This window comes from Hemiscyllium ocellatum, chromosome 4 (assembly GCF_020745735.1).
Source record: "Hemiscyllium ocellatum isolate sHemOce1 chromosome 4, sHemOce1.pat.X.cur, whole genome shotgun sequence".
Taxonomy (NCBI): Eukaryota; Metazoa; Chordata; class Chondrichthyes; order Orectolobiformes; family Hemiscylliidae; genus Hemiscyllium; species Hemiscyllium ocellatum.
In genome coordinates, this window is record NC_083404.1 from 101,040,002 (window position 1) to 101,060,092 (window position 20,091).

Sequence of the window (20,091 nt, forward strand, 5' to 3'; positions counted from 1 at the left end):
GGCATTCCAGGTCCTGACAACTCAGATGGTTGGAACTCTCATCATCGCTCCACTGGATTTTCTCCTAATTTTGAGTTCATGGGCTCTCGTTATTGACCCAGCTGCCAAAGAGTTCTTATTTTTTAACCATATCCATTCCATCAACATCTCTAAAGTTAAAAATCACACGACACCAGGCTATAGTCCAACAGGTTTAATTGGAAGCACTAGCTTTCGGAGTGCTGCTTGTTCATCCGGTGATTGAAACCACTTGATGAAGGAGCAGTGCACTGAAAGCTCGTGCTTCCAATTAAACCTGTTGGACTATAAGCTAGTGTTGTGATTTTTAACTTTGTACGCCCCAGTCCAACAGCAGCATCTCCAAATCAATAACTCTCTTTGCCTTGAAAAGCTTTATGTGGGACTCTGTTTACTTCTCTGTTCCAAGAGCAACAGATCTCACTTTTTAAAATATCTCCAAGACTGAAGTCCCTCATTCCTGATACCATTCTGTTAAAACACCGAGGCTAGTACAGGATTCTGGGACAATCGGTCAGCAGCACCTAGAGGATACCAAGGCTCTAGGAGAAACAAAGTAAAAACTGATGATTTAATTGTTCATCTTATTCCTAAGTGGTAAAGTTAATTGGATTTTAATGCATATATTACTACGGTTAGCGGTAGTAAGAAGTGACACTCATTTATTAAATAATTAACTGTATGATTAATTAATTAGTTAAGATACAACAAAGATGGCAGGACAAGTGATGTGCGATGTGTTGCAGTTGCAGAGTGGAGGAGCTCCTGGATACGAGTGTGATGAAACACATTTCTCAAATGTTTGCTGCTTGAGTAACTTCAGCTCAAAGTTTGTTGGAAGGGAGGCTCTTAGTTATGGTGGTCTTAGTACAATGGAGGAAGATTATCTAAGTTAATGAAACCAGGATGTAGAAGTCTCTTGAGTAATGGCGAGAAATGATAAATGCAAGAAGTCACTCCTGAGAATGGTTGACAGACCCTCTAACAATAACCAGATAGTAGGATAAAGGAAGAAATAGCAAGATCTTGTCAGAAAGCTATAATGATTATCATGGGTGATTTTAATATACATAATTGATTTAGAAAGAAAAACTGATGAATGTAGGAAGTAGGAGCCTGAGTAGGCAATTCAGCTCCTGAAGTCATAAGACCATAAGACATTGGAGTGGAAGTAAGGCCATTCGGCCCATCGAGTCCACTCCACCATTCAATCATGGCTGATGGGCATTTCAACTCCACTTACCCGCATTCTCCCCGTAGCCCTTAATTCCTTGTGACATCAAAAATTTATCAATCTCTGCCTTGAAGACATTTAGCGTCCCGGCCTCCAATGCACTCTGGCAATGAATTCCACAGGCCCATCACTCTCTGGCTGAAGAAATGTCTCCGCATTTCTGTTCTGAATTTACCCCCTCTAATTCTAAGGCTGTGTCCACGGGTCCTAGTCTCCTCGCCTAACGGAAACAATTTCCTAGCGTTCACCCTTTCCAAGCCATGTATTATCTTGTAAGTTTCTATTAGATCTCCCCTTAATCTTCTAAACTCCAATGAATACAATCCCAGGATCCTCAGCTGTTGCTCGTATGTTAGACCATTCCAGGTATCATCCGTGTGAATCTCTGCTGGACACGCTCCAGGGCTAGTATGTCCTTCCTGAGATGTGGGGATCAAAACTGGACACAGTACTCCAAATGGGGCCTAACCAGAGCTTTATAAAGTCTCAGTAGTACAACGGTACTTTTATATTACAACCCTCTTGAGATAAATGACAACATTGCATTCGCTTTCTTAATCACGGACTCAACATACATGTTTACCTTTAGAGAATCCTCGACTAGCACTCCCAGATCCCTTTGTACTTTGGCTTTACGAATTTTCTCACCGTTTAAAAAGTAGTCCATGCTTGTATTCTTTTTTCCAAAGTGTAAGACCTCGCATTTGCTCACATTGAATCCCATCAGCCATTTCCTGGACCACTCTCCCAAACTGTCTAGATCCTTCTGCAGCCTCCCCACTTCCTCAGTACTATCTGTCTGTCCAACTAACTTTGTATCATCGGCAAACTTCATTAGAATGCCCCCAGTCCCTTCATTCAGATCATTAATATATAACATGAACAGCTGTGGCCCCAACACTGAACCCTGCGGGACACCGCTTATCACCGGCTACCATTCTGAAAAAGAACCTTTTATCCCAACTCTCTGCCTTCTGTCAGACAGCCAATCCTCAATCCATACCAGTAGCTCACCTCGAACACCATGGGCCCTCACCTTGCTCAGCAGCCTCCCGTGTGGCACCTTATCAAATGCCTTTTGGAAGTCTAGATAGACCACATCCACTGGGTTTCCCTGGTCTAACCTACTTGTCACCTCTTCATAGAATTCCAACAGGTTTGTCAGGCACAACCTCCCCTTAGTAAATCCATGTTGACTTGTTCTAATCTGACTCTGCTCTTCCAAGAATTTAGAAACCTCATCCTTAATGAAGGATTCTAGAATTTTACCAACAACCGATGTTAGGCTAATTGCCTATAATTTTCCATCTTTTGTCTTGATCCTTTCTTGAACAAGGGGGTTACAACAATGATCTTCCAATCATCCAGGACTTTCCCTGACTCCAGTGACTTTTGAACGATCTCAACCAACGCCTCTGCTATTTCCTCAGCCATCTCCCTCAGAACTCTAGTCATCCCCACTATTCGTCAGAATCATTGTGATCTGCTTCAGGCTTCAACTCCTTTTCTGTGCCCTCCAATCCTTCAGCTGTCTGATATTTCAAAAATCTGTCTGGCTCCTCTTTAAATGCACCTTTAGTCATCTAGCTTCCATAACTCCCTGAGATAGACAGGTTCAGACATTCACTGCCTTCTGAGAGAAGAAATTCCTTTGCATCTCAGTTGTAAGTGAATTGTCCTTTTCTCTGTCACTATATCTCCAAGTTTGAGATTCCCCCACTAGTGCGCACATTTTCTCAACAACTACTCTATCAAGCTCCCTCAGAATCTTGTTAGTTGCAATAAGATCACCCTTCATTCTTCTAAATTCTAATGAATAAAGACCTAACCTGTTTGGCCGTTCTTGATAATCAACTCTTTCATCCCAGTGAGCAGCTGAGTAAATCTCTTTTGAACTGCTTCCATTGTCTGTATATTCTTTCTTAACATGGGGACCAAAGCTGTACAGACTACTGTAGGTGTAGCTTCACCAACATCCTGTGCAGCTGCAACAAGAATTTCGTATTATTAAATTCCAACCCTTGAACAATAAAAGCCAAAATTCCATTTGTTACCTTAATTACTTGCTACCATTTTGTCTATCATGTACAAGAACACAAGATCCCTCTGGGCTGCACATTTTTGGAATCTGTCTCCATTTTACTAACAGATTGCCTTTTTGATTCTTCTTATCAAAGTGCTTGACCTCCAATTTCCTCATGTTAAGCTCTATTTGTCAAGTTTTTGCCTGCTCACTCAACCTAACTGTATCCCTTTGCAGACTAATCATAACGTGGCCTCCCACTTATGTTTGTATTGTCAGCAATTTTGGATGCATTACACTTTGACCCTCCTCCAAGACTTTAATATAGATTGTAAATTATTGAGGCCCTAGGACTGATCTCTGCAGCTCACCATGAGTTGTACATTTTGAAAAAAAGGCTCATTGATAACAGTGTTCTGTTCTGTGCATTAATCAATCCATGCTAACACATTGCCCCCAATTCCGTCAGATTCTACCTTATGCAATCACTTTTTAACGAAAACCTTCTATAATCCATATACACTACATTTACTGGTTCTTCCTTATCAACTCTGCTTATTATATCCTGAAAGAACTCTAAAAAATTTTGTAAAACATGATTTCCCTTTAATAAAAAACGTTAACTCACTTTGATTGTGTTAAGTGTTTCTGAATGTCCTGCTATTTCTTCTTTTATAATTCATTTAACAATTGACATTTTCCCAATGTCAGATGCTAGGTCACATGACCTATAGCTTCTGTTTTCTAACTCCCTCCTTTCTTAAACAAGGATGTGTGTAATGGAATATTTCAGTCATTTCAACCACTACCTCGGCAACCATTTCCTTTCAAACCCTTGGATGTATGTCATCATGTCCTGGTGACTTGTCTTCATTTAGTCCTCGTAATTTGTCAAATACTTTGTCCCGTTATGATAGACTTTGTTACAAGGTCAAGATGTGTCAAAGGTAGAATTTCTTTTGGGATAGTTTCTTAATATAGAACATTCTGGAGCCAACGAGAGAACAAGCTTGGTTTTACGCAACAAGGTAGGATTAATTAATCACCTCATAAATAAGGCATGCCTAGGTAGCTGGAATAACTGAATTTTATATTCAGTTTGAGGCAGAGAAGAATGGTTCCAAGACTAGTATTTTAAACTTAACTAGGGACTTTTATTTTCTGTTCTTTAATTGGATGTGGGTGTCACTGGCAAGACCAGCTTTTGTTGCCCATTGCTCATTGAATTGTCTGACCTTTTAGGCCATTTCAGAGAGCAGTTGTATGTCGGGATTCATATGTAGGTTAAATCAAGAAAGGACAGCAAATTTCTTTCTCTGGTAAACCAAATGGATTTCTATGCCAATTGAGAATGGTTACAGGATTGCTATTTGACCAGCTTTTAATTCCAGATTTGATTGCATTCAGGTTTACCATCGACCATGGTGGGGCTCAAAACCAGAACATTAATCTCGGACTTTAGAGTCCTAGCTCAATGACATTACCCCTACCGTATTGTCTCTCCTCATGAGTAGGAATAGACTGCTCAGCCCTTTGAGTCTACATTACCATTTGCTACAATTCTGGCAAACCATCCACATTGGTCCCTTTTTGCCATCCTATCTGCATTTTCCCTTACATCAAGGCTTCCCAAATGGGAGTCCGGAACCCAAGTGGAGTTGAGACTGAAATTTTGATGTAGTGGGACTAGAATGAATCTCTGCCCAAGTCATAACAGATGCACTGCCCCTTCCAACAGATCTCTGCTCTCACCGCTCCCACCTTGTACTCTCACTGAGAAGTTGCCACAATTTTCAAGTCTCAGAATGGGATCACAGTGGGAAAAGTGTGGAAGGCACTGCCTCCTGTCATTAGTATTTAGATATCTGTCAATCTCTATTTTAAACATACTCATTAATTGAGCTTCCATGGCCCATGTGGGTTAGAAACTTCCAAGGATTCACAAGCCTCTGCGTTAGAAAAAAAACCCATCATTTTTGTCCTATATTCCACCCACCCGCCCCCACATTGAAACTGTGACCCCCTCATTCTAGATTTCTCAAACAAGGGATATGGCATACTTGCATCTACTTTATTAAGTTTCTTTTCGGTTTCAGTGAGATCTCCTCTCATTCTTCAAAATTCTTGAACGTACAAGTCTAATTTCCCCTGTCTCTTTTCAAAAGACAGTCCCACCATCCCTGGAATAATTCTGGTGAAACTACTTTGCACCCTGTTTATGACCATAATGGAGTTCTGAAGGTAAAGAAGACCAAAAGAGTACACACTACTCCAAATACACTCTAACTAAGGTTCTACACAATTAAAGACTTTGCAACTTCTGTAGTCAAATCCTCTTGTGATAAAGGTCAACATACCAAGAGCCTTCCTAATTTATTCCTGCACCAATAAGTTAGTCTTCAGTGACTGAATACAATATCCAGTTCTCTTTGTATATCTGCACCTTCTAATCTCTTTATGAAATCTTCTGCACCATTCTCCCTCCTACCAAAGTGGATCCCCTCAACATTTTTCCACATTATATTTCATCTGCCATTTTATTTCCCACTCATTTAAATTTGACCAAATTCCCTTGAAGCTGCTTTGAATCTGATTGCAACACACTCCCAAATAAGTTGGAGATATGGCATTTGATTTCCACATTCATACACTGTGAACAAGTGTGGTCCAAGTACTGAGCCTTGTAGTATCCTAGTAGTCACAGCCTGCCAATGACCTGTGTATCACTAGTCTGTTTTCTGCCTGTAAGTCAATACTTAAACCATGCTCGTACATTACCTCCTCTCTCATGTATTTTAACATTGTTATCTAACCTCATGTGGGTGACTTTATCAAAAGCCTTCTGACTCTCTCTTATTACTTCTATTAGTAGCATCCTCAACAAACCCAGACTTAATTTCTCACTCGCAAATCCATGCTGATTATTCTCATTTAGATTATTATTACCCAAGTGTTCATTTATCAATTCCTGGATAGTAGATGCTATTATTTTCCCTACTATTGATATAATAAGGCTAACAGATTTGGAGCTCACTATTTTCCTTCTCCCACTCTTCCTAAATACTGAGGTGGCTTAGCTATTTTCTAGTCTGTGGGAATGATTCTAGAATCCATATAACTTTGGAAGATCATCACTAATGCATCCCCTATCTCCAAAGACACCTCTTTTAATATTCTAGGAGACACAATATCAGGTTGTGTAAACTTATTAACCTAAGGTCTCATTCATTTCTCCAATACAGCCAACTTGCCAACACAGATTTCCTTCTATCATTCATTTTCCCTTAGATCAGTAATTCTAGGAAATTTCTTGTGTTTTCCTCAGTGGAGCCAGGTACCAAGTAATAGTTTAAATTCCCTGCCGTTTCTCCATTCCCCATTGTAAATTCTTCTGATTCTGCCTGAAATGGACCCACATTTGACTTTTTATGTACTTAGAGTACTTTTTAGTGGGTATTTTTGCTAGTTTATATCTACAGTCGGTTCTGCTATAACAAGGTAGATCTGTTCTCGTTCAGCCCCATGTTATGAGAAAATTGCGTAATAGCAGCACTACACTAATTGGGCTGGGATTGCATTAAAATCAATATATGCTTTAAAAGTTTGCACTATAGAAACAGTGTCCTCAGTTCGTCAGTTGTGTTATTGTGAATTCGCATTGACAAAACGTGCATTATAGAACCATTTGTATTGAATTCTCTCATGGTCACCTTTTGATGTGTTCTAAAAAAGGGCAATTATGAGGGCATAAAAGCAGAGCTAGTTAAATTGTGCTGACCAATTAGGTTTAGGGATAAGTCAAAAGAGTTACAATGGCTGACATTTTAAGAGATCTTTCAGAATGTACCAAATAGATTAATTTCAGTGATTTAACTAGAAAAAGCATACAATTGTGTAAGTAGCAGGTCAGAACATTGGACAGAGTATAAAAAAGCAGAAAAGAATGACAAAACTATTAAAAGGAGAGAAACACTCAGACAGGAGAGAATGCTAGCTAGTTAAGAATGTGAGGGAAAGCAAACTAGAAATACAAAAGTAGTAAGTGTTTCCATCAGAATGCGATCACAGTGCAATAAGTGTGGAAAGCATTGCTTTCTATCACTGGTATTAAGAAATCTGTCAATCTGTATTTTAAACATACTGAATGAGTGAATTTCTGTAGCCCATGTTGAGTAGAAAATTCCAAAGATTCACAAGTCTCTGAATTAAAAAATATCTTCATCTTTGTCCTATGTTCCTCCCCACTTACTTTGCAACTGTGACCCCTCATTCTAGACTCCTCAACCAAGGGAATGATCATTTTACCGAAGATTTAGCGAGCAAGCTTTGGTCCTTTGGATAGCGGGTCTAAGGAATTAATAGTGTAAAATAAGGAGATAGCAGACAAATTATTTTGCATTGGTTTTCATGTAGATGATACAAATGACATTCTAGAAACAATTGTAAAACAGGAAATGGGAGAGAAAAAAATTACCAAGTGGTACTGAGCAAAATATTGGAGCTGAAGCCTGACATGTGCCTGGGTCATTGTGGACCTAAAAGAAATGCCTAGTGAGGTAGTTGACATGATACTTTTTATTTTCAAAACTCCCTAGATTCAAAGAAGGCTCCATTAGATTGATGAATCGTGAGTATGTCAAAAGGGAGGAAGACAAAAAGTAGAAAACTACAAACCAGTTAGTTTAATAGATGATATAGGGAAGGTTTCAAAGTTATTATCAAAGACATTATAGCAGGGCACTTGGAAGATTTCAAGATAAAAACATGTTAACTCTTGAATATTTATGTAAAAGAGATCACCTTATACCAATTTATTGGAGTTCTTTGAGGAAGTAACGTGAGCTGTGGGGAAAAAAAGGAAGTAGAATGTGTGGTTTTGTTTTCAGACTTCAAAAAGCATTTGATAAGGTGCCAAATCAAAGATAATTGCAGAAAATAACAACTCATGATACGGGGGGTAGCACATTAGCATGGATAGAAAATTGGCTGCTGAAAAGAGTAGCTATTATACATATCTTCCCAATGTAAGTTGTGTAGTCTAGTAGATCTTAAATTGAGATTTGTGTATAGGATATTGGGTAACAAAGCTAATGTTGTTATTTCCTCCCACCTAGATATTTTCATATCTTCTGATGTGTGCCTCTACCTTTGCCTTTATAATGATGTGGGAGATTAGTCACTATGTACTGTTTGTACAAGCCTTCAGTGTTTTCCTGTTGGATTGCCTGGATCTAATTCAAAGCCGCAAGGTATGTGCAAAATAGAGTATACATTCTTGTTAGGAAGCGAAAGAGTGGACAAAAGGAAGGAAACAGTGAAGTTAACTAGAGATTACCACAACATATTGATCATGCACATTTTGGTAATGGTGGTGGCCAAGGTTAAAACATTGCAACTTAATTTTTTGAAGGGAAATCTTGTGTTTGTGGAGTGTGTTTTCATGATAACATACATACACTCTGATTTTGTATCATGATATTCCTGTAGCTCACATAGAGATTGATAGTCAAAGAGTGGCTGACTCATACTGATCTTGAGCTACACTGATTCAGAACTCCACTCCAAGAAGTATTAATATTGCTGGATCCAGCATAGTGACTGCTTCAGAATCCACAGCATGTTGTTTGTATTAGAAGTGCTTTTAATTAATGGTGTACACCTGACCCAAGCAGGTAGACTTTTGCTGGCAAGTATGTTTAATACTTATATCACGGTATGAAATAAAGGGCTCTCTGTTTCATCTGAGACTGTTCAATTGTTGTGCATCATCAGGCACAGAAAATGTGTATATAGTGTATACAATAGTGTGCATACTTGGCTTTATGCAATAGCTGACTTTTAACAGATGGCATTCAACCAGTTATTAGTGGTTCTTGGCTGTTTGGGTGGATCTGATGCAAACACCAGACTGAATAAATTCAGTCAGTGACTTCCTGGAAAACAGCGATAGCCTGAAGCATATAGCTGGATATTATTCTATTTGTAATGGTGCAGTTGCTATGACTATTGATGAATAATTTTATCTATGACTATGAAACAAAATGCTAAAATTATTATTTCTCAGCAAAAAGTCTGGATTATTAATGCAAGTCTTTGAAAACTAATTGCCCAAAGTCATAAAGTTATCTTTTGATTCTTGATGACTTTGTAAAGCAGGTGGAAGAAAACAACATTCACTTTTTGTCAAATTATATAGAACCAATGCAGTGCACCATAATTATTTTGTCATCTGCCTGAACACAAATAAAGAAACATACTGAACATAATAGCAAGTTATTTTTCTGTAGCTTTGCTATTTCTGTTGTGAAATTGTTAAAGATTATCCTCCTATTTCTTTTGTAGGTGGCTGACGTGTACAGGATGTATTTAGTGTGCCTTGCACTGGGCTATTTTATACAGTTCAGAAATTCTGCATTGCTGGCTTCCCCATTACTAAGCTTCATTTGTGGTTCTCACCTTGCAAAATACATTCAGGTAATAAAATGGGCTTTTAAGCCAAATAACTTAGTGTTTTAAGATTTTGATTAAGCACATTAATACCAACTTCATTTTGTCCCATTTAATACAACCAATTGTAGGAAAAAAAGTTTTTTTTGCTCAAAGCATTGGCCTAGATTTTCATCTTTACGCGATCGATCAATAATTATGTAATTGGCCATTTCCCAACATCATCATCGTGCTGTCTGCCGTCAGTGCTCATCCACAATATGGCGACTTGTTGGAGTCATAGCAGGAATGGAAGTAGTGCGATGCTGGACGGAAGGCATTATAGTAGCCGTCTGCCTTCATTCACTGGAATGAGTCGAGTGTGGTGTGCTGGAAAAGCACAGCAGGTCAGGCAGCATCCGAAGACCAGGGGAATCGATGTTTCAGGCAAAAACCCTTAATCAGGAATGAGACTGTGAGCTGAGGGAGTTGTGAGATAATTCATTCACTGGAATGTTAGCTCAGCCTGTACATCAGTACTGGTTTTCCTAATCTTCGCCTCTCTTCATCCTTCTCACCCACTCACACTGCATTTGGTATTCCCTGCTTGTCTTAGCATATGTGTGCACCCAGTAGCCTTATTAGAATATTGGAAAGTCTGAAAGTGTCAATCAAACAAACAACCATTCGTAGTTCGTTTGAGAAAGATCCTTTTTAGGGTCAAAGAACTGTCAAGCAATAGCCATTCACAATCTTTTTAGGAGCACATAAAACTCTCAATCAAATCCATTGATAATTGTATCAACAATCACTGCTGAGCTGCATTCATTAGTGAGGTTTACAGTTCAATCAAGCATTCAAACTGAAATTCCATTGCACACCTGTCTATGGCTGAATACATTAAAATAGAGGAACAGTAGGGTTAGCAGTTAGTCATCCGAACCATTGCTTCAAATGCAGTGTCGTCAATCACTGCAAAGATCAAAACATGAGGCAACTGACACATTAAAATTTGAATCTTGACTTTTCTGCATGTTGAATGCAGAAGACCACTTAACAACCTTATTCACACCCCAGCCAGCTCATGGTATTCCAGATGTACTCATACACTGTTCTCGTCCAGCTCACCCACCTGCTTCTGAAGACATTTTCACTTTCACAATACTTGTCAATTTAATAGCTGTTTACATTTTCTGAACAAACCTATTATTCAATCTCTGTATTTTAAAAATACTTACCTTCACATGTAACAATTAGATGTTTTATGATATCAACATCTTTTGAATTTGGCTTCAAAATGTTTCCTGCTCTAGTCTGGGAATTCCCCATGATAAATGACACGTGTCAGGCAATGAACCGTGTTTTCTTCCAAGACAAGGCAGACTTGTAAAAATAGCAGGGAGTCTAAAATTTCCACTTCTAGAATGGAGCAGGTAAGGACACGATTGCTGCAAGCAGGCTTCCTACTTGTTCTCTTATCCTGATCTTCAAAAATTGCTACAAAATGGGAGTGGAGTCCAAAATTCTGCAATTGAGTTCTACTTAACATTTTTATATCCCATCCCTCCCCTTTAATTCCAATCCAACAAAGGAATGAAAATCTATCTGTGTTGGAAACAATATGGTCAAGTTTTCTTTATGAAGTAGAGTTAGTTTAAAAGGTTCTGAGCATGATGTGAGTTTTAGTCCTGTTTTATTAATGATTTATTGTTCCCTTTTCTTTAACAGCAAAATCTAAAGAAAGGTCATTTTGTGGCAAGACTGATGAAATTGCTGCTTCATTTCTATTTGGTTTTTACAGTTTCAGTCACTTTAAATCTTGTCATAAAAGTAAGTATGAGATACAGCAGATTGGTATGTATTTTTTGACATTGTTATCTTGCATTGCATTTATGGAAGACCAATTATGCCTTATTTCAATAACTTCAATGGGAACATGGTATTCAAAGAAGGACCACGAGTGGAATTTTAGAGAGGCCTGAATAACATGGGCAATGTTGAAGTCTGTGGCAGAATCATCTGAGAAGTCTGGCAAGACCTACCTCAACATTGGGACCACCTTGCTGTATCCATTATACATCTGCCAAGTGGCGAGGAAAGTTTCTCGTTGGGCAGTGGCAAGTTGCCAATTATGGGGAATTATTGATGGCTAGTTTCCTTAGCAATGGTACAACTCACTTCACTTAATATTCAGCTTCCTGTCTAACCACATTCAGCGAAGAAATTAGATGTTGAGAATTCTTGATATGGAAATTGGATCAGTTACTGCCATGTTCCTCCGTAACAGACAGCATCTCCGGGCACAATTCATGTGGAGTAACTGCAAGTGTCCCTCCATTCACGGACATTAGCATTTGATATTTACCAACCTTTGACAATCCTCATGACACCTCTCTTATGTAATTACAGGACAATTAGGAAGCACAGATGTACATTACAGGGCTTACTGGCAACTAGTGTTGAAATACTGCTGCACGAATATCTTGGATGCATGGATGGACCTAGCCCATGGATTGGACCAAGCTGCATCTCACGGCTGCTTGCTTCCTTAGTGCTTGCTTCCTTAGTGCTCACTTACATAGCGCCAACCTGCATAGTCACAGCAAGCCTTCCTTGCCTTTCTGTGTCAATTAACACAGTCATACAACCAGCCACCTTGTCTTGCTGGTCAACAGAACTCACCCTTTGCTTTATGGCAGTGCGCTATGTCATACCTGTACAATGTACCAAGCAAACACACTGCACATACAGCAACCAAACAGCTCTGCCTCAAAGTCTAGCAGTGTAGTCCTTACCAAAGTCCTTGGAGAATCCTGCTACAGTAAGTTGAAAGGCAGACACCAATACCATTCCAAGGGATTGGCAACAATTAGGTTCTTGGTCAGGTTATCCATGTCTTTGAAGTCTGCGAATGAGTCAAGGTGAGTTCTGTGGCCTCATAGCAGCCAGCCAGGGGGAAGGCTAATGCAGTCAGGGTGATGTACAGACATCAGTCAGGAGTCTGGGCACTACTCATCTGGGGAATGGGGGAGGAGGCAAGGCATACTACTGCTGTGGGGACTTAGGGCTACAGGCTTGGGGATAGGCGGCTGCCAATTGTAAAGGGGGCAACTGGATTTGTAACATATTTATATGTAGAATATGGTTGGGAACTGTGTATTGAGAGGAGTGGGGTCATCCGTGATCTGGAGCGCCCTGGCTTCAGAAGCAGGTAGATGAGCTGGGTGAGGATAGTGCATGACTACCATTGGAATGGTCACCTTTTGTATCATGAGCTGGTTTGGGTGTGAGTAAGGTTAAGTGCCAACTCAAAAAGCAGGTTGAGTAGTGACTTTGGGAGGTGTGAAGCTGATGAGTCACTTTCAAGGCTATCAGGAAGTCAATCTGAATGTTTGGGCCCTCAGTGACACAAAGGAAGAGCTGGAAGCCACTGGCTGGGCGTTTGCTGTCATTTGAAAGTGCACGTTGGGAAAGAAGATGATTGTAACATGAGTGGGTAGGGTATGTTCCTCAATTTGAGGGAGAGGACTACAAGAAACACCAATGTGAGACCATAAGACATAGGAGCAGAATTAGACTATTTGGCCATCATATCTGCTCCACCAAGGCTCATAAATTTCTCAACCCCAGTTTTGTGCCTTTTCCCCATAACCCTTGGTCTCTTTACCAATCAAGAAATTATCTCTATCTTAAACACACTTGTCCTATACAGCCTTCTGCTGATTCAACCACCTGCCCGAAAAAATTCCTCCTCCTATTAGTTCTAAAGGGTTACCTCTTCACTCTGAGGCTATGCCCTTGGGTCCTGGTCTCTCCCACTAGTGGAAACATCTTCTCCACATCCCCTCTGTCCAGGGTTCTCGGTAGTCTCTCAGTTTCAATCAGATCTCGCTCCCCCCCACCGCCCCATCCTTCTAAACTCCATCTTTTACAGACCCAAAGTCTTCAACCACTCCTCATATGAAAAGCCTTTCATCTCCAGGATCATTCTTGTAAACCTCCTCTGGACCCCATCCATTGCCAGCACACCCTAACTTGGGTACTGCTCAAACTGTTCATGATAGTCTAAATGCAATCTGACCAGAGCCTTGCAACCTCAGCAATATATCTCTGCTCTTGTATTCTCACCATCTTGCAATTAATGCTAACATTATATTTGCTTTCCTGACTGCCAACTGAACTTGCATGTTAACCTTAAGAGAATCCTGAGCCAGGAGTCCCAAGTCCCTTGTGTTTCAGATTTCCAAAGTCTTTCCCTGTTTGGAAAATAGTCTACATCTCTATTTTTCCTAGCAAAGTGCATAATCTCACACTTTCCCATATTGTATTCCATATGTCACTTCTTTGCTCACTCTTCTAGCCTGTCCAAGTCCTTCCGCAGACTGCTGCTTCATGAACACGACCTATCTCTCCACCTATCTTTGTGTCATCTGCAGACGTAGCAACAATGCCCTTAGTTCCTCCACCCAGATTATTAATGTACAATGTGAACAGTTCTGGTCCCAATATTGATCCCTGCGGAATTCCACTAGTCACTGGCTGCCATCCTTTCAGAGATCCCTTCGACTCTCTCTGCTTTCTGCCAGTCAGCCAAGCCTCTATCTATGCTAATACCTTGCCCCTAACCTCATTGCCCCTTATTTTGCAGCCTCCTTTGCAGCACTTTATCAAAGGCTTTTTGGAAATCCAGTTAGATAACATGCACTGACTCACCTTTGACTAATTTACTTGTTATCTAGTCAAAGAATTCTAACAAATTTGTCAAGCATGACCTTCCCTTGATGGAGCCATGCTGACTTAGCCCCATTTTACGATGTAATTCTAAGCACTCTGCAATCTCCTCCTTTAATAGTGGAGTCTAAAGGCAGCCTTAAAGAGAAAGAACATCACATACAAATCCATGCACTGTGCAGGGCACCGGTCTGCAGGGTCCCTGCTCTAATCCCTTGCGATCCTAAGGCATTGGCTTCCTTTGTGGTGCACACTTCTCAACCATTGGAAATGCCGACTTATTCATGCCATCACTTTTGGACAAGGAAGCCATGAAAAGAATAGGGATGTTTGAACAGGAGAGGCCTTACAGATTTACATCCTTGCTACATCCTACATGGACATGAAGTTAGGCATCATGATGTCAGTAACGTTCAGAGCTACACAAATGATGTAGAGTGAGAACAATTAAATTTATACAAAATGTTACTTTATTTAGAATGCGTTGTCACCTGTGCCACCAAAGTGCTCTCAAAAGGTTTTTCTGTCTAAGTGTTGTCTGAGATGGAGGGAGCGTGCTCAGCAGTGGAGTTCATTGGCCCTTGAAGATTGTTCAGCTGACCCAGTGAGCATTTGTCTGCACAGCCCAGACATGCTGAGGGTCTGCTTACCAAAGGCAAGTGGACCTTCCTCAGCTTAAAATTCGAAAGGTTGGAGTGGCAGGCAGGGTGGAGATGGAGGGCTTGATCACCACTGGGAGTATCTTGAGTGCAGACTTCTGAAGGGGACGTGTGTGGTTCTTCCTCTGGCTGGATGCCTTCTGGCATTGTTGCCTTCTTATGGGGAAGGAGCACCTGAAGTGTGCCAGGTTCCCTCCAACCTGTCACACGTCTGCGGCCCTGATGATCAGCACCAGGGTTGATGGGAGTGCGGACTCTGGGGGTGCTGGGCTTGCCTCTCCATTGCAGCCCACAATCTATCCATGAAGGTACCCAGATGATGGTCAGCTTGGTCTGCTGCATCACTTCCATTCAGGGCATATGGCTGTATTGCTAATACCACACGATCGTCCCCTGTACTGGAGCCAGGTCTCTGGCTGTCCTCTGTATTCTAGTGACCTGGGCATTTCTCCCTTAGCCAGTTAAGGAGCTAACATAGTGAGGTGCGCACCAGCTTGTGCTCTCAAATTTTCTGAGGCTGAAGTTCCCACTGAGCAGTCAGTATTTGAGCTGGTGAGTGGGTGGATGTGGGAGGCAGCTTTGCTGATGCTTCCTCTTGAGTCCTCGATCTTTTCGTCCTCTGAAGCCAAGAAAGTTCCTTCTAGGAGAAAACTCTTTCTCCGCTGAGGTTATGGACATCCTCCTGGCACCTGCAAGATACAAAGGAAAGGAGTCGTTGCCAATGGTTAGAAGTAGTGTGCAAAGAATGACATTGAAAGTGAGATTGTTGTGAAAGTTGTGGTGGAATGAAAAGTGGTTTAAACTTAATTGGCAGAATATGGACGTCTCAACATCCCCTTCCTGTTTTTCCCTCACCTCGTGAAATTTATGTCTGTGCACATTTACCTTCAAAGAAGTAGCCATTCTTTATTTATGAGGCTGTAAAATAATTTGAAGTTGTTGGTATTCAGTTCTCCATAGATAGCAACAACATTTTTAAAAAAAATTGATTCATGGAATATGAGCATCACTGACTGGGCCAGCATTTAATGCCCCACTCCAGCTGCCCATGAGCAGGTGGTGGTGAGCTGCCTTGAACCGCTGCAGTCCACATGCTGTGGATTGACCCATAATGCCTGATTCTGTGCCTTCCTGTATGTATCATTACACAGTAGTTGGGTAGTAGTTTTGGCCTCTTGATGCATTGCACTGAGACTAATTGTATCATCCCTAATCTTATTGGCTCATATTGTCTCTCTTTCTTTTTGTTATTTTCATATATGTTCACGGGCAACACTCTTATAAAGCCTCATGGCTGCATCTTAGAGACTGAAAATTTTTCTCTCTGGTGGAATATTAATGTGTTTCTGCCTCTTGTGTTTGAAGAGTATCTGAGTGCAACTCTCGTGCCAGTTTAAAAGTTCTGCATGAGAAGCATTTGCTTGAATCACTGGACATGGATGTATGCAAAATAATTTGTTTAATCAACTCCACGAACTAAACAGGTGATCTGTGTTTGATTCTCACAAGATCACTTATATATTGTGTGGAGTAGGAATATCAATTGTTTTTCTTTGTGTTGTCTATTGTATGACACTCTGGTCAATTGTAATGACCCAGCAGCTCCTACCCTATTTACAACCTTGGTTTTCTTCAACCTTTCCATATGGTTTCATGTGTTTGGATATTCAGTCCCTTTTGGGTAGGCCTGGACAGGAAGCATTTGTTGGCTTGTATTTGCACTGTTGAGTGCATCTTAGTGAAGCCCAAACTCATGCTAATCCGATGTTTAAATTTACATTCTTTTCAGTGGGAGGTCATTAGGCCATGATCATGAACAGAAACCCTGTCTGAATTTAGTTCCTATCGTCCAAGAGCCAGTTATAATAATGTAAATGATATGCAGCCAAGATCAGCTAACTCAAACACAAGCAAGAGATTGAACCTGGGTTTCTTGTTTGTATGGCTTGATATTTTTCTGTGTAGTGCTTAATAAGCAATGTTCTACTTTATTTATTTTAATCACTGTGTTTACTTTTTTCAATTTCAATTTAAAAATGTGATATTCTGCACTGTATGATAACAAAAACAGTAATGTGTGTGTATGTACATACATGTATAGAGAGAGAGAGAAATTGTCTTGTGCACCAGAAAACTGTTTATGCTAAGTACTTAACTGTTTCCCAGAGTAATTTCTGGCAAGAATTGCTAGAATAGTGAAACATGAGCATAAAATCTGTTTCAGATGTGGATCCTGTACGAGAAGACGATTTAAGTAAGAATAGCAGAACAGGTTGGTGCAGGCTTAGAGTGTCGAAGGGCCTCTTCCTGGGCTGTATTGTTCTTTGTTCTTAACTTCTATTGGATTATTTACTAGTTTATAGAATCTGTGTTTAGAAAGGCTCAAAACTACGTAACTGGCATTCTTTCTTGAATCTACAAAGATTTGATTAAAAATGCGATGTATTAATTTAGTGTTATAATCAATACTATTCAGCCCAACTGGTAGTAGCTACTACGTTTGATCCTGTATAGATCCTTTTTATATTGCAACACTGCAGTCCCACTCATGACCTGTGTTTCAGTGGGAATAAAAGTTGATCATTGCTAGAAAATTAATTGAAAGGTAACGAAAACCATTTAAGATAAAATGGCAGGTAACTTTTCCGTCAGATGTGAAGTAAATGATCTGTCTGCCTTATAATTTTGGCCGGAGTAGACAAGCAGGAGGCTGGAAGGACACAGCAAGCCAGGCAGCAGCAAGAGGTGGACACGCCAACTGCAGGACTGCTGAAATAGTTACACCTGAAATGTCGTCCTCCTGATGCTGCCTGCTTTGCTGTGTTCTTCCAGCCTCTGGGAGAAAGTGAGAACTTTCTCCTAATTTATTATAACCTTACTGTGAAGCATCTTCCAAGGATGCCCACTTTGAAGAAGTTCTCCTCTTCCCTCTACAAGGATCTCAATGAGTCTCTCTCTCTCTCTCTCTCTCTCTCACCCACCCCCCCCCCCCCCCCCCCCCCCCCCAACCAGGTCGTCTCCTCTGCCCTGAAGGTCTTCAGCTACATCCTGAAGCAAACTTGTCACCGCCCTCTTGATCTGTCCTACCTGTCTGTCCATCTTTCTTCCCACCTCTCTGCTCCACCCTCCACTCTGATATATCACCATCACCCCCACCTTCATCTACCTATTGCGTTCTCAGCCACCTTCCCTATCCCCACCCCCTCCCATTTATCTCTCAGCCCCCTTGGGCCTCCCTACACATTCCTGATAAGGGGCTTATGCTTGAAAATGTTGACTCTCCTGCTCCTTGGATGCTGCCTGACCGGTTGTGCTTTTCCAGCACCAAACTTTTTGACTCATCTAGTCTCATGTTTGTCTACCTTGGATTGCAGTATCTGCAGTTTTTTTGTCTTATAATTTTGGCCTGCTGTTAGTAGTTTTGTGTTTGCCACTTTGGCTGTGATTGCAACCCGTGAATTCACAATTGCTGTTTATTTAAATATTCACAGAAAATGGTGTCCCACGAAGAAAATGAACATATATTAAAGTTTTTTGAAGCAAAATTTGATTTGAATACAACAAGGTATATTTGAGTTATTTACTTTTTTTACAGTCTTTTTGGGAACAATATATAGATTCCGTAAGTTTTGAATAGAGCTTTAACTGTTGAATATTGATGCTAATTTAACTTTCTGAGGTGTGATCAGTTTTGTTTGAAGTACATCAGAAAATACATAATGGTCTTGGTTAATGTGCTAGTAAAGGTGCCACAATCGACTTCACTGTTGTGTTCTGGACTGAAGGGTGAAGTTGCTTAGAGCTCCCACTACTGACCAGAATCCTGCTGTGAAAATGTGGAAATGTATATGTATCTTTGTGTCTGCACGTTGGTACAGACAAAGCTAGGGTGGAGGACCTGTTTGGGGATTACGAAGCATTAGGAAGGAAATTTGAAGTACAGGTCCTCAAGGGTCGCAATCTCCGGATTACTGCCCGAGCCACGTGCCAATTGGCACAGGGATAATAAAATTAGGGAAGTAAACACGTGGCTAAGGGATTGGTGTGGGAAAGAGGGATTCCACTTCATGGGGCATTGGCATCAGTTTTGGAACCGGGGGGGATCTGTACCGTTGGGACTGTTTCCACCTGAACCGATCAGGTACCAATGTTCTAGCGAAGAGGTTTATTGGGTGGTTAGTAGGACTTTAAACTTCTGGGTTGGGGGGAAGGGAAAGTGAAAGCGACAGGAAGTATGGAGTTAAATGGAAAGATAAGTAACAGGATAGCATATGTGCAGGTGGATTTAAACACGAGACAGACTGGGAATGCAGCAAAAAGGAAGGATAACTTAGGACATCTTATGACTTCCAATATCTCAAATGATAAAGTTAGCATTAAGGCACTTTACCTGAATGCTCGTAGTATTCGTAACAAAGCAGATGAACTAATGGCACAGTTCATAGTGAATGATTATGATGTGGTAGATATCACAGAGACATGGTTACAGGGGGTCAGGACTGGCAGTTAAACCTCCAAGGATTTTCAACTTATCGAAAAGACAGGGAGGTGGGCAGAGGGGGTGGGGTTGCCTTGTTAGTTAAGAACAAAACTAAATCTATGGCATTGAATGACATAGCGTCGGATGATGTGGAGTCTGTGTGGGTGGAATTGAGGAACCACAAAGGCAAAAAAACCATAATGGGAGTTATGTACAGACCTTCTAACAGTGGTCAGGACCAGGGAAGCAACATGTACCGGGAAATCGAGAAGGCATGTCAGAAATGCAAGGTCACGGTGATCATGGGAGACTTCAATATGCAGGTGGACTGGGTAAATAATGTTGCCAGTGGATTCAAAGAAAGAGAATTCATGGAATACTTACATGATGGCTTTTTGGAACAGCTTGTCGTGGACCCACAAGGGAGCAGGCTATTCTGGACCTAGTGCTGTGTAGTGAACCAGACTTTATAAAAGAACTTGAAGTAAGGGAACACTTAGGAAGCAGCAATCATTATATG

At 40.8% G+C, this 20,091-nt stretch overlaps 1 protein-coding gene across 5 annotated transcripts in view; it reads left to right on the top strand.

Annotated features, from left to right (window-relative positions):
• Positions 1-20,091, top strand: part of LOC132815029 (probable C-mannosyltransferase DPY19L4) — a 101,484-nt gene that overhangs the window by 39,462 nt on the left and 41,931 nt on the right. For all 5 annotated transcript variants that reach the window (XM_060823684.1, XM_060823683.1, XM_060823681.1 and 2 more), the window contains exons 8-11: positions 8,390-8,524; positions 9,618-9,749; positions 11,430-11,531; positions 18,583-18,656. In XM_060823684.1, the coding sequence (XP_060679667.1) occupies positions 8,390-8,524; positions 9,618-9,749; positions 11,430-11,531; positions 18,583-18,656 (443 nt within the window). The remainder of the gene's footprint in view (positions 1-8,389; positions 8,525-9,617; positions 9,750-11,429; positions 11,532-18,582; positions 18,657-20,091) is intronic.